This window comes from Tetrao urogallus, assembly GCF_951394365.1.
Source record: "Tetrao urogallus genome assembly, chromosome: 2".
Taxonomy (NCBI): Eukaryota; Metazoa; Chordata; class Aves; order Galliformes; family Phasianidae; genus Tetrao; species Tetrao urogallus.
In genome coordinates this window covers 98,398,381-98,422,600 of record NC_136814.1, presented here as the reverse complement: position 1 = coordinate 98,422,600, position 24,220 = coordinate 98,398,381, and the positions used below count along the sequence as shown (strand labels likewise).

The 24,220-nt window shown below is 35.3% G+C and overlaps 1 protein-coding gene across 1 annotated transcript; it reads left to right on the top strand.

The window, feature by feature from the left end:
* Positions 1-796: 796 nt before the first annotated feature.
* CYRIA (CYFIP related Rac1 interactor A) lies at positions 797-18,970 on the top strand (the record flags this gene model as incomplete). Its single annotated transcript, XM_079550187.1, is given in 12 exon segments — positions 797-869; positions 1,062-1,073; positions 1,076-1,141; positions 10,332-10,453; positions 11,323-11,428; positions 12,748-12,884; positions 12,966-13,043; positions 13,323-13,439; positions 13,539-13,618; positions 15,145-15,271; positions 17,484-17,554; positions 18,907-18,970. Coding segments are annotated over 12 exon segments (1,050 nt in total). The 5' UTR covers positions 797-799.
* Positions 18,971-24,220: the final 5,250 nt, after the last annotated feature.

Genomic DNA, 24,220 nt, shown 5'->3' with positions numbered 1-24,220 from the left:
TTTATAGTGTAATATCTGATTTTCATGGTTTAATTTTCACTTCTGCAAAAAAGTTTGTTTACTTCCCAAATCTGTACTTTCACATAGTTTTAGAATAATGCATCATGTTAAGAGCTGGTGTAAAAGAAACAAAAATAAAAAACAACCAAATAAAACCAACTTTTTCTTTGGTGCTCCTGTTTTTTCTTCCACGGAGACATGGTTTTTGAGAATTGGTCACTTTTCCTTTGTCAGTTTTCCTTATTAACTGCAGATGCAAATATTTTCACTGTGATAAAAGATAGGAATAGCACATAAAAGAGTGCGGACTTTGAACTTTTTTTTAATTAAAAGTTTTTTTAAAAAAAGTAGGCATTTTAGCTTTCTAATACATTTCTCTTGTAATATGGTTTTAAACAATTGAGTAATTCTAATGAAATAATGCAAATTTATGCTAAGAGCAACTCAGCAGTTACAATATTTTTTGCTCTGTAATGGTATTGAGTAATGTGAGTCAAGAAATTTAGAGGATTTACAAATATAAATGCAGTTTTCAGTTAGTTTCTTCTAAGTAAATAAACTCATAAATATCTGTACTTAATAAGGTACTGATGTTTCGGTTCCACGTTGATGGATAGAATTTCTGTATCTGTACAAGGTTTTACTCTCTACAAAGCTGACCATCAGAATATTTCTTGTGGTTGACAACTTGTCATAATGTTTAATGAATGATGCAGACTGTTTCAAACCTTGGTGGTACTTTTCTAATTTTATGTATATAACTGTTTATGATTTTGTTGCATTTGCTAGGTTTGCTGGGATGGGTAATCTTCTTAAGGTCCTTACCAGGGAAATTGAAAACTATCCACATTTTTTCCTGGATTTTGAAAGTAAGTTCAAACAATTAGAAGATTGTGAGAGAATCTTTTCCCTGACTTAATAGTGAACTAAGGAAAAAAAAAAATCTTAAGATGGATTGTTTGCAGTGTTTATTTTCCAGCGCAACCAGTCTATCCAAGTCCTTGTCTCTAAAACCATTTGTTCACTCAGAACTCCTTTTCTCTTCCTTTTCTATTTTTCAGGAACCAAATGGGAAATCTTTTAAAAGTTCTCACTTGCACAGAGCTTGATCAGGGGCCAAATTTTTTCCTTGACTTTGAAAGTGAGCAAAGCTTCTTGCCTGGCTTGCCTTCTTTGCTTATTACTTCCTAATAAACTGCATGTGCTTACGCATCATGAAGCAATTCAAAAGGGATTTGCAAGCAAATTAAATTACACTTCGGTTGAGTATTGAGTTTTTTTGATAACTACAAGACTATGTATAACTACTTCATGAGAAGATAGCAGGATGATAGATACGCAAATAAAATATGATTTAGTTTCAGAACATTTATAAGCCATTATTAAATTTATATGTGAATGAACTTACTTCAGCTTACTCTAACAAATCAGGGTTAATAATGTATGTTCTTCGTGTTTCTTCACTGAATGGAAATATATTTACAGTGGAAATAATTATGAAAAGTTTAAAAAAATACCAGCAGTGTAGGTGGCTGGTTCAGTGGTGATTTAACTGGATTATTATAGTTTTTAAAGAGTAATGAAGTGGTGTAAGTGTAAGTACTTGATTGCATCTCTCTTAATTGCATGTTTATCGGTTTGCAAACAGTGTTTCACATGCTAATTTCCTTGTCACATTTGTTTCTGAATCAAAGCTATTTCCCTTCTGCTGGTTATGCTATTCCTGCATGTACTTCTGAACACTTTCTTGAAAACTGATCATCAAATCCTTATATATGGGTTAATCTTGATTAATTGCGTGAAATGCTTTTTATCAGAATGCTAACAGAATGTGATGTTTTGTCTCTTAAAACCTTTAATCTAAACAATGGAAAAGAGTTTCGAAAGAAGCTACCTCTTTAATAATTTGATTTTTGAGGCATGGTTGAAGAGAATTTGGGATAAGTAGGCACATATTATCACCTTGAATACTTTTCTGAAATAATTTATTCCTAAGTTATTCTTAAAAAAACAATTACTGACATGAAAAGAGAAAGTATGTATATATGTGCTTAGAAGCACTGGTTCTAAAAGTTGTTAAAACATATTTAAATCTTAAGAAATTGTTCAGACATGCTTTCTTGGATTAGAACTGGAGTGTACGAATGTAACATTGTGCATACTTTAATCTTCTCATCTAGATCTCATTTACCACAGCATAAAGAATCGGTTTTAAATTATGAAGAAAGTTAATTGGTTATTTTGGGTTTGGAATAAGGTACTACAGGCCCTCAATCCATTTTCTGCTTGTCTGTATGATTTGAGAATTTTATTCTAGAACTTGGATGTTAAACCTTTGTACAAATCATCATGTAATTTTTTTCTGTCAAACTTCAGGACACGTTAGTAGATGCTGTGCCAAGTTCTTGCAAAGCTTTTCAGCTGCTTTAAACTTCCAGACTTCATCAGTCCCATCATGTCCTATATTGTAAGAAGATCCTACTAGCTGTGACTGCTGACTTAGAAGGAAACAGGTGGCCTGGCAATGGGAGGCCTTGTAGAAGTGAGAGGGGAAAATGCATATTTTATTGCCTTGGCAGAGAAGGTTGTTGGTTTTTTGTTTTTTCTTTTCCAAAACCTGCTCTGCAACAGGAACAGAAGTGAGCTTAAGTGCCTTCTCCCAAAGAAATGCAAGCAATTGGTGTAAGCACTTGTGCACTTGTCAGGCACAGCCACCCAGGGATTGAAATAGTGTTGGAGATTTTTGTGGAATAATAAAATCCGTGTTCTGTGGAAGGAACGTAACTGCAAGGACATTGGCTTGATGCGTTTTCTGTATTTCATTTTTTGCATTGAAACACTGAGTTGTGTAAAAACACACTTGAATGTGTTGGCCATGGGTGCCAGTCTGTATGTATGCTTGCTGGTCACATGACTTTTTATGTTTTCAATTTGTTTTCAGTTCAAGTTCAGTGGATTAAAAAAAAAAAAAAAAGGTTGTATTAGAAACGAATGCAGTTACAAAGGTTTCCTTCATGGTCTGATAATGATAGGACAAGAGGAAGTGGTTTTAAACTAAAAGAGAGGAGATCTTGGTTAGGTGTTCGGAGGGAATTCTTTACTCAGAGGGTGGTGAGCCACTGGTGCAGGCTGCCCAGAGATGTGGATGCTCCATCTCTGGCAGCATTCAAGACCAGGTTGGAGATGGGATCTTGAGCAGCCTGGTTTGGTGGATGACAACCCTGCTCACTGTGATCAGGATTAGAAGTGGATGGGCTTTAAGATCCCCTCTAACCAAAGCCATTTTTTATGAGTCTATGATTATAAATTGAAAAATAATAAAAAGCCTTTCTAAAGCTTTGAGAAGATGTCTTTAATGAAAAATTGGGTTTTGATTGATTCATGATACAGAATCATATCATAGAATCATAGAATGCCAAGAGGAAGGCAGAAGTTTTGGAGCAAAAAATTTTCTCTGCTTATGAAAACATTCAGCTAATGCAATTTCAGATGTATTTGTATTATGCTCACAGTTCATATAAGATAATCACAGGTTTCCTACATTCAATTTCAAATATACTGCATGAAGAAGGTTAGCTTCCAGTCTCTTTAAATATGTACTGATCATTCAGCTATCTTCCAACTTGATTCCCATGATAGATCTTAGATGAGAGTATTAAACGAAGAATTAGGTTGGTAGTAGAAATCCTGGTAGTGTTCCAGGGATTTATTCAACTATGCAATACCTGTTTGTATACTTTCTGAGGAAAAAATCATGCCTGTGTTCATCTCTGCTTTAGAACTGTGTAAATTGCTGAAAGTAAGTTAAGCAATTTCAAGTGTTAGTGAAGTATTGTTATTCAGTATCTGATAACGTTGCTGTGCAATTTTATGTATCCCAGAGAGATTTCTTTTCAGTTCAACTGAAAGAATTAATACTGAACAATATAAAAACACAGGAAATACTCTGGAGAATATCCCTTTTTAAGTGAGGGATATATTGATTTGATGTGTTTACTGTGTTTCACTTTTTGCATCAGTATATTTCTTTTTAGGTTTTATCCACTTTTTCATTAGCAGTAAGCTAAAACCTCAAAGTAAGTCTGGCAGCACTACTTCTGAAATTTTTGCAGGGCTTTGGGATATTCCTGCCCTGGTACTTTTTGCTGTTCTTCATTTGGAATTTGTTGTACCAGAAAAGAGTGTGTGACATACTTTTTCTTCCTGTGCATAAAATGTGCCATACAAATATTGTTGTGTTAGTGTTTTGTTTTGTTTTTAAATAAAAATGAATAAATATATATATTTTTTTAAATTAAAAAAACACAACATTTTTTCCTACTATGGAAGAGTAGATCTGTGGATCTAAATACTCTCTATCTCTGTACATCAAAATTGTGTGGCTTTATGTGCTGATACTGCTCAAAAGTAATGAGTGTTTGTATATAGGAAGTGGGAAAAGAATGTGAGGGTGTTAAATTCCCTGGGCAATTGATTTAAGATAATCTAAGTTTGTGCTTCTCCAAAGAGGTGATTCCACAGCTAATGCTATGTCATGTGGACTCATAGCCATGTGCTAGAATTAACGTGTATAACAAACGTTGTTGCACAAGTTATGTGTGATAACTGTGTGGGAAAATGACCTTGCTAGGAACTAGCTGTTCAAGTATATATATATTTAAAAAGAAAAATACCTACCAACTTACTTCTTTCCTCAACTTACTAAATACTCTCTCAGTCAGACAAATCTGGATGACTGCACGGTTGGAGGAGCCTTAGCTTTTAGTGCACAAAAATGAGAACAGAAATGCAGAGCAGAATAACACAAGCAGAACAGATTTAGATATCTTAGTTAAGAAACTACACTGTAAGTTCAGCATAGTAAACTTCAGTTTTACTTTTTTCCCTTACAACCCAGATAATCATAGAACCATAGAATGGCCTGAGTTGAAACCCCTTGCCATAGGCAGGGTCGCCAGCCACTAAACCAGGCTGCTCAGAGCTACATGCAGCCTGGCATTGAATGCCTCCAGTAATGTCTTGTAAGGATAAGCTAGTATGAGTTCTTTTATGCCACACAAAAATATTTTTTAAAGTTACTATTCTCCAGGACAGAATTCTGCTTTGAAAAATTTGAGGTGGGCATCTGACATGGCATCTTTTAAATCTTTTTTCTTTGCTTATTTTTAAATATAAACTCACTTTTCTCTTTAATATTTTTACCAACCGATTATTTTCATATTTAGCTTTAGTTCTTCCAGTACATCTCTATGCAATTCTAGAAAAGTGAGCAGGTAGAAAGAGGACGTTTAGAAAAATCAAGTTTTCTCACCTGAAATTGTTCTTTTTTTCAAATTCTGCCTTGTGCTGTATTTGAAATAAGAAAGAATCATGAAACATAAATGAGTGTGTTTTAAAATTTCACCTTCCAAACATTTTTAATGGCTATTTTAATTTTCTCCTTGAAAATTTAATGCTACCACATTATTTAGAATATCACGGTGCTCCAATTTTCTGCAGCTATCTCTGTATATGATCAGTTGTATTCCTTACAACATGTTCTACTGATGTCACTTAATCCAATTCTTGATTCCAAAGTAGGAACCAAGTTTTGTAACTCTGTGATTATATATTTTTTTTTAAAGATTGAATCTCTTATTAATTTCAATTAATGTTATAGGGCAGAAGCAGTTCTGTATGCTCTCTCATTCTTGAGCCATGGAATAGCTACTAATCTGTACAAGTAGAAACAATTTGAAGATTTATCCAATCCAACCTTGAAGATAAGTAGTGCCCAACTTCAGAGGTTAGTGAAGAGTGTTCTCCAATGCAGGTGTTTTAAAAAACCAAAAAACAAAAAAACCCAACCTTTTGAAGTGAAATTCAAACTGTGCATTCCACTAAATTAATGTCGGAAGGTCTGCTGAAATACTTAAATAAAGAAGAAGTCTCATTTCCAGATAGCAAACTGTTCTGCTGTTCCACATTTGATGTTTTTGTATTCAGTGACATTTATTTGAATTTGTCATATACCTGTTTTCTCACCTTTGAGAAACTTGAATAAAACCTTGTTAGCAAAAGTGAGTGAGCATGGCAAGTCCTGTGAGTTTGTGGTCTTCACAGCTAATTAAGGTTTCATTGTTACCCCATAGGGTGATTCTCTTGAAGTGGGTTTTTCTCCATTCAACAACGGTTTTGTTCATTAGATCTTGACCTTGATTAAATTTGCAAAAGGTAAATGAATTCTGGGTATTTAAAGCTCTTTCTGTAGCACGTTGTGAGTTCTCATTTTTGCAGAACTCTGTTGTCAAACTACTGCTGCCTAGTTTTCAGGTGAATAAATATTTGAATATGAATTCTTGGGAATAATTTGAAGGTTGGTAACAACAATTTGTTTTGAACCTAAAAGGCTAAAGCTTTACAATATGCTCAGAAAGCTTGTAAGCTTTTGGCAGTCTTCTAGTGGCATCTTCATCCCATCCTCTCCCCAGATACATAGGTCTTTTATAAGACCAAACTCTCTGAATGCAGAACCTTAACAGGTTTCCCTTTTTTCTAAACGTTAGCTAGGTGGGCTTGTTGTCTGATCCTTCTCCAAAGAATCAAGGATACTTATATTCCAGTATTCCTCCTGCTTTATCCCCAGAAAGATTTATGAAATGTTGAGTTATAGTTGCTCATATATGATTAAAAGTGTCTATTAATGGAACGTGTCTAGCAGCAGAGCAACTGCCCATTTTTTGCAGGATGTTAATAAGTGCCCTTGCTCCACAGGCAGAGAGGCTGGAAGTGTAATCTGTATCCAGCCAGGGCAAGATTAAACTCATTTCTTGCACTTCCAAAAGTGCCCTAAGCAAGAAGTGGTGTTTTAGTCCAAGGGCATCCTCTTGAGGATGTCCACTCCTCATGCATTACAGGGCTGAGAGCAAAATACCAGTGACCTCATGCTTGTTTCCATGGCATAGCCTCATGCTCATTTAGAGAGCTTCATTTTGTTCTGGCTAATTATGGAATTCTGGCAGATGTGGCAAACAGGTTATTTTTTCAATTACCATTCTTTTTAATGTATGGGATATAGCAACTCTCTGAAATGCATTATTCACTGGGGTTGAAAGTAATACTTTCTGTCTTTGTCAAGGACATAAGCTTAGCCTTTTTTCTAATCATGTGCCAGACTGGAAGGGGAAAAATCATTGTCAGACCTGAAATGTGTGTGTGTGTGTGTATATACACACATATATATATATGTATACACACATGCTGTGCTCTAATTTGCTGAAATGCTGAAAGCAGAGCCTGTAAGACACCTTGCTGAACTCACTGTTCTTTTGCATGGCTGCCAAAACCAGGTGGCCATGATATTATCTGACAAATATGATTGCGCGTTTAATGCACTTGAAATGCAGGCATTATCCAGTCTCCGTGGGAATCCGTTTAACTTCCAATTACATTGACTGAGGGTGGAATGAAGTTCTCTGCTTTTTGGTCTGCATTTCAGATGCAGAAAGAGTGCGTGGATTGGAAATACTTCTTGTACAAGTGACTTGTTTTGTCTTAATTGTTGAGATAGTCTTATGCTTGACTTTGTATAAATTAGTACTTAATATCCGTTCTTTTATATTTAATCTTGTCCTTTGAGTATTGATGTGTAACATATGCTGCAGTTTCTGGTTTTTTTTTTTCAAAAGTGTAACTGGTGAAGGATGGGATAAGATATATTTTTTTTAAACAGATGATGTATTTTTGGGAAAAAAAAGCTTGCTCCACCTTCCAAGCTCATTAAGTACCTCAAATATATAATGCATCTACAAATGGACTGCGATTGTTCCAGAGGATTTAGTTATCAGAGAGGATGGATCAGTTTCCTGTTTTGTCTTGCTAAAGAAAGAATATTCTGATAAATAATAATTAGTGCTATAGATTGTCAGACTTAAGGGTACTGTGAGGTCTATCAGACTTGAAATGTGGTACATTCAGTGGTAGTGGGAACTTACAACAGTAAGCCCTCAATAGAGAGGGCTTGCTCTCAATTTGGATTAGCTAGTGATTATGGATTTATTTATAAATATGTTCAAATTGTTTAAGCATGTGCTGATTGTCTGGAGTTAGGGTTGCAAGAGGTGATTCATGAATAGTATTTATTTTTCATTATTATTTTTTTATTTTTTTAATTCAGAACAGGGAAATGAGCTTTGGTATTGTTGGAATAGAAAAACTATTTTAAAAGCCAGAATCTCGGTCATGAAGAATTCTTTGTTTCTTTTAATTTTTGTTGTTGGTATAGTTCAAAGCAAGATGAAATCCTCTACAAAGTCATCAATCAGAGATATGTTAGCTAACCATGTTTGTCAAAATATTACTGTAAAATCCCTTTTGAAACATGACCATAATTTTATCAGAGCGCGTATTTGCATACCATATAGTTCACACATAAGATGCATGTTAAAAAGAGCCTGAAACATCCTCCCTGCTTTTATTTTTAAGCTAAACAATTTCTGCATATATAAACCGCTTTTGCAAGTGCAAGCTAAGCCTATTGCTCTGTAGCCTTTGCAGCCTTCTCCCTTCCCTTTTCCAGCCATCTACCCTTCTCCTATTCCACTTTCCCCATATGCTGGAATACCACAGAAAGCTCAATTGGTTTCAAGTACTCACTTTTTCACCAGCTTCCAAAAGATGAATTGGGAAAATCTGAAAAATAATAACTACAAAGGAGGTTACTAAAGACCAATTCTAAATCCCAAAGGGATGAGCAGTCCAGAGAGCTTAAATTTTTATTAGGGGGCAATACTTTTTAAAGAAAATGAACTGTGAAAGTAGCATAGAAGTTCTTTGTTAATCAAATCATGCTTCTGGTAATGTGATTGTGCAGATTTTACACTTGTGATTTGTACTAATCAATAGCTTACTCTCTTTTATGCCTTAATATTTGCTGGAAACATTATTTTAATTAACTTTTATTAAAACTATTAGAGTGTGGATACTGACTTATAGATGACCCATTCCTTCCCCCTACTCAATTGTGGATAGTACAGAAGTTTTAAACAAAAATACCAATTTCCTTGTGAAACTTAGAAATATTTACTGTTTTGTTCCCTTCTTTTTCACAAAGTCAAATAACCATTATGGTGTATACACCTGGGATTTCTTGCAGCTTGGGGAAAGAAACAGTATCACTGCAAACCTAATATTAACTAATAGTTCAGTTCAGCAGCCATGTCTGAGCTGGGATTTTCATTTTTGGAGCAGTTTTCTCCTTGTTTCTACTTTCCTTCTGAAGTATAGAGTAGTACTGTTTTAAGTCTCCCTCCATCTTTATAATAAGCCCCTTTTAAGTGTTGAAAGGCCACTAAGGTCTCCAGGGAACCTTCTCTTCTCCAGGCTGAACAACCCCAGCTCTCTCAGTTCATCTCCACAGAGGAGGTGTTCCAGCCCTCTGATTATCTTTGTGCCCTCCCCTGGGTCTGCTCTAACACGTGCATGCCCTTCTTGTGCTGGAGCTGAACACTGCCACAGGTGGGCATGATGAGAGTGGAGTAAAGGGCCTACTGGCCATGCTTCTTGTTATGCGGACTAGGTTAAAACTGGCTTTCTGGGATACATGTATGCACTGCTTCCCTCACATCCAGTTTCTGTCCACTAGCACCCCCATATCGTTCTACTCAGGGCTGCTCTCAATCCATCCTGCTGTCTCTACTGAAGTTTGAGATTGCCCCAAGCCAGGTGCAGGACCTGATACACATGTGGGCATTTTGATTTCCTTCAAAATGTCGTTACTCTGAATATAGAAGGTCTACATATCACTCCACTCCCACCCTGAAAACAAAGTAATGATTGATAGAAGTGGATTAAATAGAGCTGCTATTCAAGTATTGGGAATGGTGTCTGCCATTCAAAAGGAAAATGTTTATTTTTGTGTAGTACTGTACTTACGTTGCATAGAAGGAGAAAAATACTCTGGGAAGCCTGGAGGAAGGGTGACATGGCATAATATTCTACTGCACCATCCACTGAAAGGCTTGATTTTATCCCCAAGCTGCAAGGAAAGTAAGCGATCCTTTATAATTGATCTTTGGAGCTCGTGAGTGAGGTGCCTTTTTACTGAAGGACCAAGACACTATCCTCTTTTCTAATTACACTGCCTTATGATGCTGAGACTTCTGAGCCAGAGATTACCAAAACAATGGAAAAACTTTAATAGCTGAATGGCAGTGCAGAATAACTGTATAACTGTATCATTAAAAAAAAAAAAGACAATGCAAAAGTCAAGTGATATAACGTAAACTGAATAATCTTGCCATCAGTATTGCAGCTACATTCTGTCTTACACATTTTACTTTTATGTTTCTTAGATGCCCAGCCCACAGATGGAGAAAGAGAAGTATGGAATCAGATCAGTGCAGTTTTACAGGACTCAGAAAGTATGCTTGCAGATCTTCAGGCTTACAAAGGAGCTGGACAAGAAATTAGAGATGTATGTTTGTTCAAGCTAATGGGAAAGGTCTAGAAGAAAAACTGAACAGAACAGTGTGTTCTCTTCTGTATCCAGGCACATTCTATGGAGCTGTATGAGAATCTTTATAATTCTGTTTTGAAAACTTACGGATTCAGTGCAACATGATAAGCTGTAATGTTAAATTATTAAATGATGGCTGTTGGAACTTCTTTTGGGTCTACTACTAGCAATTAATTAATATTTATTTTTCACTTTGAGACAGTTTCGTATACCTCATTTCATATACCTTATGGCTAAAGTTACAGTTAAGAACTAATACTTAAGAAATAATACTCAAATGTCCGAAACTCATAGGAAAAAATACTGGAAATAGCTACTCTATGTAAGTGAGATAATGAAATACAGTAAATTGGAATTTTATATCAATTTTGCACGTATCTTACACTGTGAAACTAGTTTTGAGGTACAATTCTGAATTGTAACTTACAGTTTGTCTTAGCTGACCAAACCTTTCCCTGTGTCAGCCTCAAATTTACTTTTAGTTTGAGCTCTTACCTACATAAGTTTAAAATAATAATAATTGTAAAAAGCTGTTTATTTCTGCATACAGTACTTATACTCCTGATGCTTTTGCAGTATGTTTTTATTCAAAGATTCCTGCATGTCAGTGTTGGATTAGAATGAGTATTTTTAAGTTATGCTAAAGGGAAGAAGGAAAAGAATGGTATTTTTTAGACTTAATAACTTTCACACACGATGTTAATTCTTATAATTGTCCTATGTTTTACAATACTTATTTTCTGAAATACTGTACTGGACAATTTCCAAATCACCTTTTACTTGCTGTTTGTAATTCACAGTTCTTTATAGTGGAATTTTCATTTCAGGCAATACAAAACCCCAATGATATCCAGTTGCAAGAGAAAGCATGGAATTCAGTGTGTCCTCTGGTCGTGAGGCTGAAGCGCTTTTATGAATTTTCACTGCGATTAGGTGAGCCCTCGTTTAATACGTCTGTTTTATTCAGTTACTTTAAAGAAATATGAAATTTCTTTTTCCACTCTTTGATCTTAACAGACATTTGCCTTCAGTCACGTTTCTCAGTGCAGATTTTTTTATCTTCTTTTGGTTTAAAAATTATTTAAAGTTTGTTGGCTTGCCACCTAAACTGTATATTATCTAAATAGAGCACAGAGAATGCAATTGTGACTGTAAAGTTTTTATCTGATGCCTCCCACCGTTCAACACTTCATTGATGTTTGTTGTACTGATGTGGTTTACATTTTTTAATTTGAATTCTCATAGAGAATAGAGTTTTAAAAGGAATAAAGACAAAAATATTTTGAGATTTGCTTTTAAATAAAAAGAAGGGGGGATAACAAGGACAGGAGGATATCGATACTCTTTTGCAGGGTGAAAATGCAAAGCTGGGCACATTTTAAACTGAGTTAACCATTCATGCTGCCCTCAAAAAATGATGTAATTAAGCCTTGAATTAAGACTCTGGATGACAATCTTCGTGCAAAAAAATGTTTCTATAAAGTAGAGGGAATGGCTTCAAGCTACAGCAGGGGAGATTCAGGCTGGACATGAGGAAGTATTACTTTTCAGAAAGGGTGGTCAGGCACTGGAATGGACTGCCAAGGGAGGTGGTGGAGTCACCGAGCCTGGGGGTGTTCGAGGAAAGGCTGGATGTTGTGCTGAGAGACATGGTTTAGTGGGAGCTATTGGGAATGGGTGAACAGTTGGACTGGATGATCTTTTAGGTCTTTTCCAACTTTGGTGATTCTATGATTCTATGACAGTTCCCTGTAACAAAAATTCTTCTGTAAAGTCTTGCTATGCCTATCAGTTTTTGAGTAATGTTAGTAATTATAGCCACAGGAGCTGAACTACCTTTCTATCGGTGCCTAAGAGTACACTTTCTGTAACTAAGATGGCAGAACAATCTCTGTACTGTGTTGATGGCTAATTCAGGAAGGTGAAAAAGAGAGAGCAGAATATTTGAATATAGGAGAATTGCTTTCTCCATAGAATTTTTGGTAGGGTTCCGAAATAAAGGGTGTTAGATGGGAAAAAGGGACATAATGGAAAAGAGTTCGTTGATACAGAATGGAGAGAAAATGGCAGAAAATTTAACGAAACTTAGTAAGAAATTCCTTTAATTAATTTCTCACCTTAGAATAGAAACGAAGGGGATTCTTGTTAGGGCTGTGCATATTCTTAGCCTTCCTTCTCTTCTAACAAGTATTTAAATACTTATGTAAAGTCTTACCTTAATATGGACTGAAAAAAAAATATTTTGTTTTTAGAAAAGGCCTTGCAGAGCTTACTGGAATCTTTGACATGCCCACCTTATACTCCAACTCAACACCTGGAACGGGAACAGGCTCTGGCTAAAGAGTTTGCAGAAATCTTACATTTTACTCTTCGTTTTGATGAACTTAAGGTTAAAATCTTTTACTGCATGCTATTTTTTTTCCATATATTTTGAATCAAAACTGATTATTTTCTGTTTTCTTTCACTAAGATGAGAAACCCAGCAATTCAGAATGACTTCAGTTATTATAGGCGCACAATAAGTCGCAACAGGATTAACAACATGCATGTAAGTAAATAAGGTCTGATCTGCTCTTAATGCTGAAACCTATCATTTTGTGTATACCTATACCGTTTGTGGTAGTGTTAGTTTTTGGGGGTTTTTTTTGTTAGCTGTCATATTCTCAGCTTCACAGTGAGAGTTAAGCAGCAGTCTGGATAAAGTGATTAGGCTGGAACTATTCATTCAGCAATCTGCTTCCTGACGTGAACGCGCTCTGTATCTTTTTCTTGCTGCTGTCAAGATTTTAAGAGTTTAGCTAACAATTTTTTTTCATGTTTTTCTCAGCTAGACATCGAGAATGAAGTCAACAATGAAATGGCCAATAGGATGTCCCTGTTTTATGCAGAAGCAACACCAATGCTGAAGACACTCAGTAATGCAACTACACATTTTGTATCAGAAGTAAGTAATGGGAGAGAAAAGGGCAAAACACACAGACATTCTTGATTTTAATTTTACAAGATGATCTACTCAATGATGACTCTTTTTTAACTCTTCTAGAACAAAACATTGCCAATTGAAAATACAACAGACTGCTTAAGTACTATGGCTAGTGTATGTAAAGTCATGTTGGAAACACCGTAAGTTTTATCTTAAATCTTGTTTCTATTGTATGTGACGATTTTTACCGTGTTTATTTATTTCCGTCTGGAATAAATAGTTGGTTTTTTTTCTCCAAATGATTTCCTGCTTGCCTTCAGTTGCAGTCACACTAATGAACAAAGCTCAGTGTGTTTTTAGAAAATTTTGCCTCCTATTTTAACCACCTTAGATATTTTTTTCACAAATCAGTGCTGAATTTTATTAGGGAGGGTATTCAATGAAGGTTAACATATGAGTATAATCTTTCATAGGCTTTGGTATCTGTCTCACCTAACCAGAACTATAGGGCAACTACTGTCTCTTGCCCATCTTGCAAAATTATTACCATGCTTAGGGGCTAGATTTTGGCACAGATATGCATATAGTAGATGGGAATCATCTCAAAATCCTGTGACATCTTAGTATGAGTCACTGAAAATACCCATATGTGTATGCTCTTTTTTTTTTTTTTTTTTTTTTTTTGCATAAGTAGAGAAACAGTAAATTGTGAGTTGTCTACCAGAAGAGAAAATTGAGTTTATTCTCCAATATTTAGTTTTAATTGTGAGATAATCAGACACTTTCACATCTAAATTTCTATAGCCTTTAAATCTGGTCATGTTATGGTGCTGTATTTATAGCTCTAAATCAGAGAATGAAATCTGAAGTCATTGTAAGCTGTGAGGTAATACAGTACAGCTTTAGGAAATTTTAATTTTACTTTAAATAACATTTTATATTGAAAATAGTGAATAACAGTCGACAAGTCTATGTACTATCTACTTAAATGGTATTTGTTTTGTAACAGTGGTGCTTGCCATTTTTCAGGCATTGTGCTTCTCTCTATTACATTTAATTCACTTCTTTGTGATAGTTTTAGGTAAAAGAGCTGTAATAAGGATTGTCTTAACTGTATCATCCATATTCTTATTTTGCAGTTGAAAAGTCGAAGAGAAACTCTTTGGAATGGGTTCAATCCATTCCCATACAATATACCTCTACTTTTTAGATGTCTGGTAAACCTGGGTTGTTGAAGTTGCCTATGTACTTTGAAAAGAGGTATCAGTAATTATGAACCCAGGTGAAGGCCTATACTTAAAAGCTGCTGAAATTAGATTCTGCCTAAATGTTACTTGTTTCAAAGTAAGAATTTAAGCAAAAAAAAAATAGTTTGCCTGTGAGGTCCCATATGTTGTGTTTCTAAGAAGAAGCAGAAGTATGATGAGTCTCTATCATATTTTATCAGCCATGAAACGCTTTGGCAAAAGTTGCTGGCCTCATGGAAACGAGGTTATGAACTGGGAATGTTTGGTAAAACAGATTTAGATATCTATTTGCTTTCTAACCTGCTTTGTAAATTGACAGGGACTTATGCAATTTAAAGGTCTTTAAAATTTTGCGAAGATGTTTCTTTTAAGTACTTTTAAGTACAATGTTTAGGTTTTGTTCCTTCATAACCTGGTTTGCAAAACTGTCCAGTTAATAATAGTCAAGACATTATTTTTTTTTTCCTGTTATTTTTCAGAGAGTACAGGAGTAGATTCACCAGTGAAGAGACTCTTATGTTCTGCATGAGGGTAATGGTGGGAGTTATCATACTGTATGATCATGTTCATCCTGTGGGAGCTTTCTCAAAGACATCAAAGATTGATGTAAGAATGACTTTTCTTAGTGTCTCGTAGGTTTGAGAACACCAATCTGTGGATTTTTTTCCAGCACAGACTTACGAATTTTTATAAACCATTTTAATAACTTTTGAGTAGCAAAACTTAGAATTTATCTTCACCTGTTTGCTTTCATATATCAGCTTGTTTGAAATTAAAATAAGTATTTGTATTTTCTCTCAGACATAGATATACATTTGGCTTTATTTCTGCTTTTCTGCCAGCTGTATGGTTACACTATAATAATTCTGTGATACAGCTACTCTTGAATAAGTTCTGTAGTCATAAGTTTTTATTTGTCATGTAATCTGTTTATGCTGAAATGCTCATTTTTGGTTCTAGCTCTGTTGTAAATAAGCAGCTATTCTATATTGTCTCTGCTTAGCCTGAGATCTAAAGTAAGAGAACTGAACTCCTACTGTTGTAATGCTAATAATGAGCCTTCAGTTTTAGTTTTGGCATGACCAGTCACAGCAGAATCAACCTTATATTTTCATCTGAGATATTGCAAGCACACACACACACACACAAAAAAAAGTACTCTTTTTGTGCTGCATGTTTTTAAATCTCATAGGGCACATCTTTCAACAGAAATAATCTGTAATTCATGGTTAGTCCTTCCCTTTACAAAACAGCCTACTTCTAAAGAAAATATATAAATACATGTATATAATATTACTGTGCTCCATTCTTTGTTAGCATTTTTTTATCTGCAGATAACACTATTTTACCACATCCCTTTTTTGACTCTGCTTAACAGAGGGAAAGATATGTCAGAAAGAGGTGAATTGATTTGCTGAAGGTCACGCAGCAGATAGAGCCTGGGAATTGAATGCAGACTTCCTGACTGCTAATGCAGTCTCTCTACAGAGACAGCAGAAGTAAAAATTTTCACAGTCCTGTATATAGTGTGTGCACTTTCGGTTCTCACATTTAACCAAAAGCCTTGTAACCTTATAGTTAATGTAAATGAAAGGCAGAAACTTAGCTGTTGTTTGTTTTTTTTTTAATGAGTAAATGGTCTCAAATATTAATCAGTTTAATAAGTTTGGGGATTATTCTCTTAAAAAAAATAAAAATAAAAAATCAGTAGATGCATTTGTGTTACTACAATAAACAATTCTGTTTTCCAAGCCAATCACTTATTGGAATCCATTTTAAGAGTTCAGGGACAGTGGTACAAATTAACCTTTCCTTACTTTTTCAAAACTATTTCAAGCTGTTGACTATAGGCACCTAGCTTAGATGTCCAAGAGCTTCTCTTTTTTGGCTGTTTTAAGGATCCTGATTTTAACAAAAGTGGAATTGAATTATTTGAATTTTTCTCCACTTTGAGTTTGCCTGATCTCAACACACACTGCTACTGCATACTGTGCACTGAGTTTTTTGAGTTTCACCTAGACTGGCTTCTGGATAAGTACTAGGTGTATACCTAGCAATGGAAGAAAAGAGTACTTCCAGAGCATGATTAACTACATCTGAAGTTATATTCTGAATAGGTTGGAGGAATTTATTATTCCTCTCTGTGAACTACATAGGGATTCTGTAGACTGGATCAGATGAATTCTGTCTGCTTTCTCTGCTTCATTTTTTCTGCTGTAAATTTGGATAGTGTTTTCAGCCTGATTTTTGTACTCTCAAGCAGATGTTCTTTCACTGTGGTGTTTAAAATCAGCATCAGGGACTTCTCATCTCAGATGAAGCTAGAAACTACTAGTTATGAAACAAACTGTAAGCTATCACTATTTACAACTGCAGACTAAATACTGAAAATGTATTCCTTGTGTACAAATATAAATATAAAAGTCAGATTTGAAACATTTCTTCTTACAGTTCCTGGGAGTGACAGGGAACTGTCTCTTAAAATCCTGGGTATTCTTTTTGTGTTTATCAGTTGTTGTTGAATATCTTTTTAAGTTGCAGCTGGGGAAATTGTGTGTGAATTAAAATATATACGTTTCATTTATAATTTAGTATCTGCACATGCTTTTTAAAGAAGATTATGTTTTAATTTTAATTATATTTTAATTTTTTAATTGAACATCATTTTAGATAAGATACACATTTATTGTTTCATATAAAGCAGCATTAACATTTCAGTAGGAAAAAGAGGCTGCCTATCTTTGGTGAAAGTTTTCCTTGTTTTAAGCTAGTGCAATTCATGTATTATTGTTCAGTAGTGGCATGCTTCTGTTCCCAGATGAAGGGATGCATAAAAGTTTTAAAGGAACAACCACCTGACACTGTGGAAGGACTTCTGAATGCTCTCAGGTATGTATGGAGTCACTGTTTGATTCAGCCTTAATTTTTTTCCTCCTAATTTTTTAAAAATTTAAGACTTTTTAACCTTATAATCTTGTTCTGTTAAGAAAACTGTCATTTCAGGTTTGGCTTTATCACATGAGGTTTTCTTAAGTTATATTCTTCGTCTCAGTTCCATTTCACTTCTGTAGGCAATGATTATTGATACTGGAAGTCATAATCTCTATGAATGACAGAGATAGTAAAAGTTCATTTAGTTGCCTGTTTTCTCATAGTATTTATACTCCCCTTTTTTTCTTTCATTTGAATCAAGTAAACCATTCTATTTTAATTTTGCTTAATGATACAACTTGAAGACAGCTACCCAAATGTGAGTCCTGTAGCTGAGAGTTAAAAGTGCTGTTTTGGAAAACAAGACACAATGATGTGACTTCTCTGAAACTCGGAAAGGAGTCATAGTACCAAATTTTTTACAGCTGTGTTGAATTTTTTAGCTGTTGAGTGTTTGGATAGAGCAAGAAGTATTGCCACGACCATCTCTGCTTTTGCTTATCATATCTTTTGAATTGAAATTGATGTGGAGTTAAATCCTATGGCTATCAGATGTCTTTTGAGCTTGTGCGATGATTGATTTCCCTACCAGCGTACACAGTGAAGAATATGGTTGGGCTTAAATGGAAGAAACACGCTAAAAGCTCTTTATTCCTCCTAGGATATTCCTAAATGTGCGGCTGAGCACCAAACAGACTTTTGGTTTAAAAAACAACAACAACAAAAAAAAAAAACAGGAAACACTTTGTGTCATAAGGTACAAAAGTACAGGACCTTTAAGACAGATTCTTAACATTAAGCTTTCAGGTTTTGTCAAAATTCAATTTAGGTTCTTAAATCCTTTTAGTAGTTTTTACCTTATTTCTCATGTCATCTCATGTATTGTATTTCTTTTGAGGATTTAACTGAAAGAAAGAGAATTCTGCAGAATCAAGTGCTGTTGTTGAAGTAAGATGATTTGACTTCAGTTTCCTACCAAATCACAGACACTGCATTTGACTGCAGACCTCTCTTTTGAATTGACATTTTAAATCTTGCTGCACTGACATTGCTATGATTGTTGGCTCGAGGCCAGGGTTTAGCCTCAGTTCTCAACCTATTAACAAAGAATAATTTCATGTAAGGCGTATTTAGAAAATAAAGAGCAGTGGACATTTAGTAATTAAAATCCAGTGATCAGTGAGCAAAGGAATATATATGCATCTTTGTGTAAATGAACCACATTGATTTCAAAAACAGCCAATGAGTTTTTTAGACTTTTAAAATCCCTGCTTGTTTTGTTAAATACTGTTCTAATTTGTAATTTCTAGGTTCACTACAAAACACCTGAATGATGAATCTACTTCCAAACAAATCCGAGCTATGCTGCAGTAGTGTCCTGAGACGACTTAGATGTTTGTATTGACCACAGAAGATGTGTATGTTTACATAATTTAATACAGTTTGATGTTAATACTTGTGTGTATTTACATAACCATTTTCTTCACATTGCTAAAATATATGAACCTGTAGTCATTACCCAACTGACTATATATAATGCAGCCTAAGTTTATATGCTAGCCTTTATCTTTTGACCTTTAAAATACTTTTTTACTTAGATACTTTAGCTGAAACAGTTTATCTGTGCATTTTAATTCTTAAATGCCTTCTCTGGAAGATAAAATGGAAATCAGATAAACTGAAATGTCAAAGTTGCCATAGGAGATGAACTTCAAAGGAGGAGAAAGTTAATAAAAGAGAAAGTAAAATTGTAGGTATAGGAGAATACCTGAATGTTCATCAGCTTCATTAAATATGTTGTTTTTCCAGTAACTAGTGGAGATCTATCTAATTTTAAGGGTTATGTGCTGGCCAACATCCAAAAATGTATTGTAAAGAGGTCATTTTGCTTCTCTTAATATGTTTAGCCTGTTCTTTTCCACCACTGGGAAAATTAATACATTTTCAGATATTATATAAATAAATATAAAGTGTATTTCAAGACCATTGCTAGATTCTGAAAACTCGGATTAATTTTATTAGATTTAGAAAGGTAAGGGAAAATGCTGATGTCTTTAAAAGAGAAGGTTTTGCGGTGTAAACACATAATGGCAAACATTATCTGTTAGAGACAGCTCTTCTATTATTTTTGCTAATACAAAGTTGAATAAGGGAGAACACTCTTTTGTAGAGTTGACTTCCCTAGTCTCAAATTGGTCTAATTAGACTAGGGATGATACAAAGAATTTTCAAGACCTGAGCTGTTCCTAGGCACTCGGTCAATTTCCTTGATGGTAATATTCATCAGCTGATTCAGAATCAGCACGGATATGTTTCAGCTCACTGCTTTTCACTGTTTTTCTAGATGTGATTGATGCTTCAAGGAGTTGATTTCCTTACTCAGTTGTTCTTACTTTCTAGCAATTTTCTCCAGTAAATGGAATAGAAATATTTTGCCAAAAGCAGCAAAGTGCTTGTGCTCTATTAAATGTCTTCTCTGAGTGATCTGCAATTGCTGTACATATTCTTGCAGAGGTCACATTCTGAAAATATGTTCAATTGTGTACTTTGCATATGTGCATGAAAACTCCAGTGCTTGTGCACAGGTTCAGATTTGTTTATTCTTCTGTACGTAATCAGAGGTTGTGTGCTGTCACTGGAATTTTTATGCTTTTCACTTCTGGAAAATATTAACCATAAGAGTTTGAAGATGCATTTGGTCTGCTAAAACTCAGCTGCACTGTTACAAATTTAGCCAATCAACTCTGTCCTTAAAAAGTATTAGCTTTCATAAGTTCTTTAGAATTGCGTTAGAGTTTATTTGTGAGCAGAATTATATGAGGTTTCTCAGATGTCATGAGAACCCACAGATGTTAGCATTATACACGTAACAATGCAGGAGAGCACTGCAACTGTAGAGGTCGTTTCATGGATCTGCAATTTTAGCAGATCACTGTGTTATCATCGGGAACAGAATTAGAAATTGCTAATTGTTTTTCAGAAGCAGTGCTCACACTACTATTTTATAGTAGTAAAGTCACTGTTTACAAACTCCATTTTTAATGGGGAGGCATTTACAAGTATATATTAGGGGAAATTCTGTTTTGTTCGTGTCACTTTCAGTTAGTTAAATCAACATGAATTACACATCATTCTATTGACTTTTGGTATCTGATTTTAATACATGCTTACCTGCAATCACTTGTCAAGCAATGAAATCTTTATGTTGCCCAGAGGAATGATATTCATCACTTATGTAATAAAAATGTAAACTTTAAAGCATTCTGCAAGTTGTTATGTGCTGTTTGCTGAAAAAACTGAATTTCTTTGCCTGCTGTGATGTTTTTGTACAGAAGTTTGTTGGAAATAATAAAAAGTTTGGTACAGTAAGCATTGGCACTGTCTGTATTTAGACAACATTAAAAAGTTGAGAAGGATTTCATTTAAGTTTTGGATCTGAAATATAGTAGGCTCACTTTTATATTTATATATAATATATATATATCCAGTGTATAGTTTCTTTAAACATCTGAATTATTTCACTTGCATGCCACACTGACACAACTTCAAGTTAGTTAAACAGTTCCTGATTTTTTGACAGTTAGTGTCAGCTGTCTGTCATCTTGACATGGGGAAATTGTTGATAATGGTTTACATAGCAGAGGAGATAAATCATAGAATCAGAATCACTAAGGTTGGAAAAGACCTCCAAGATCATCCAGTTCAACTGTCCACCTATTGCCAATATTTCCCACTGAACCCATGTCCCTCAGTACAACGTCTAAACTTTTCTTGAACGCCTCCAGGGTTGGTGATTCCACCACCTCCCTGGGTAGCCCGTTGCAGTGCCTGACCACCTTCTTGGAGAAGAAGCATTTCCTAACATCCAACCTGAATCTCCCCTGGCGCAACTTGAGGCCATCCGTGAAATTTATATCTACACATCAGTCATCCTAGGCTGTGGTGGACGTTTCAGACTGCCTTTGTAATCAGTAAGATCACCAGAGGATGATTCATTTCATCTTAAGTGCAAATGAATTACTCTTAGAAGAGAGGCTCTGTAAGCTAGTGGTCAAAGCTAGGTCTCCATTTTGGCAACGCTGCTTCTGTGACTCGTCATTACATGAGAATACATAAGATGATATCTTAATGAGAGATCATATCATAATGAGAACATTTCAGAATTGGCTTAAATAAGTGTGACTAGTTTGGATCAGAATAGCCCTAAAGAAAAAAAAGAAAAAAAAAGGGTTGAGGTTGTTCTGTGGTAGAAAAAGGTGCTATTTTAGATTGATATGAATTTGAAAGACTAGAATAGCTGCAAAAAAAAATTGATGGATTTAATCTCTATTCAGAAGCATAACTCATAACTTCAAAGCTTTCTGCTGCCACTGAGCAGCTGTCAATAATCATAGTCTCTAGAAGTATATTTACTGGTATGCGATGAGCAGCATCATTCATAAATTATCTAATGTTTTCCATGTGCTTTCAAAGCAACAAAAAATCATCTCTGTTTTTCTATTGTATTTCTGCTAAACTTACACTGATATTGGGATGCAAGTAGTATATAAGATAACTTGTATTCTATAAATACACTGAATTAGGTAAAATAAGACATAAATTTGTCATATAAAATGATCTCTTTCCCCACTTCTATTCTTGAGAAGCTTAATAAAATCATTGTATTCCTACAGAAATACAGCATCATTACACCTATGCAAGTGTTTGGAAATATGGCATCTTTTTTTCATCCTGTACCTAGTTTTGACTACAGAGATCTTTGTATGCATTTTGAAATATCTCTACAGGCCTTAAAGAAAACCTGAATGTAGACAAATATCCCTTTTTTTCACATTTGCAAAACAAGGCTTCAGAAACAATGAGAAATATGAAAGAAAAACTTAATGTTTAAACAACATTATGAACATCGTGGAATCAGAGTAGTCAAGATTGGAAGGGGCCTCTGAAGGTTTATTCTAACCTTCCCTGCTCAAAGCATGATTAACTAAAGCAGGTTTTTTTCAGGTTTTGAATATTTCCAAGAATGAAAACTGTGCTGCTTACGTGGAAAATCTGTTTCAGTGTTAGCCTATCCTTACAGAAAAAAAAAAAGAGAAAAAAAAAAAAAAGAAAAAAAAAGTTTCATATATTTAGGCTCAATTTCATGAATCTCATTTGTGCTTGTTGCCTCTTGCCTGTCTCTGGGCACCACTGAAAAGAGTGGTTCTGTCTTTTTTTTTTTTTTTTCTGCCATGTTGTGCTCTTTGGTAGGAGCCCCTTGAGCTATCTTTCCTCCAAGTTAAACAGTCCCTGCTTTCTCAGCCTGTACTCATGTGACAGATGGTTTGGTCTCCTCATCATCTCATCATCTTCACAGCCCTTTGCTGGACTCACTCCTGTAAGTCCATGTCTTTCTTGTACCAGGAACCCCATACCCTGTACCAGCAGTCCAGATGTGTCTGGACTGGACTCACCAGTGCTGAACAGTGCAGAAGAATCACCTTCCTCAGTTTGCTCATGATACTATTCCTTATGCAGCCCTGGATGCTCCTGGCCTTTTATTTACTCATACTCACTTTTTTTTTTTTTTTTTCCTATGAGGGCATATTGCAGACTCGTGCATTCTGCTGCTCAACATGTGCCTCAGTTTTCTTTCTGACAAAGTGCTTTGTTGCTACTTGGCCCCCAACCTGTACAGATGGAGGAGGTTATTCTTCTCTAGATACATGACTTGATGGTTCCCATTGTTAAACTTCATAATTCAGTAATCTCTGAGATTCTCTCTCAATGGCAGCACAAGCATCTGCTGTATCAATCACTCCTCCCAGTTCTGTTTCGTCTACAAAATTCCCACCCCACCCTCCAAATCATTAACAAAGATGTTAAACGATATTGGCTCCAGTATCAACCACTGAGTACACCACCAGTGCCTAGAATCCAGAAGGATTTTGTGCTACTACTCACTGCACCTTTGTGCCTGGCAGTTCAGCTATTTGTCAGTATACCTCACTGTCTCGTTATCTCGTCTGTATTTCAGCAGTTTCTCTGTGAAAATCTTTTAGAAGGTACTGTCAAAAGCCTTGCTGAAGTAAAAAATAAGCAACAACCACAATTCTACCCTCATTCACCAGGCCAGTCATCTTGTTATTGAAAGCCAGCAGGTTTATCAGACACAGTATCCAGATTATCAGTCGACAGTGAATACTCCCAAGCAACATGTTGTCCAATTCTACATTCAGAAATTGTTTCCAGGAGCATTTGTTACATCAGATTCTCATGGATTGCCAAGCTTGTCAGGTGAAGCCAAGAAGCCTGAAGCTCTCTAAAGTCTCCTTGCAATTCTTGAATTAACAACTAGTAGCGTTTGTTTTCATCCTATCTTCAGTGACATGGGGTTGGACTCGATGATCCCTGGAGGTCCCTTCCAACCCCTACAATTCTGTGTGATTCTGTGTCTGTGTGACATCAGCCAGCTCTCAGCACTGATGGTGCTTCCAATCAGGTCGTATGAATGTGTGTAAGTCCAGTTTATTTAAATATTTCCTAACCTAACCTCCTTCACTTAGAGTAACTTTTTACTCCAGACTTTCTCTCTGAGGTTTCTGAAGGCAAATCCAACCATTAAAGAAATGGGCAAAGAAAGCA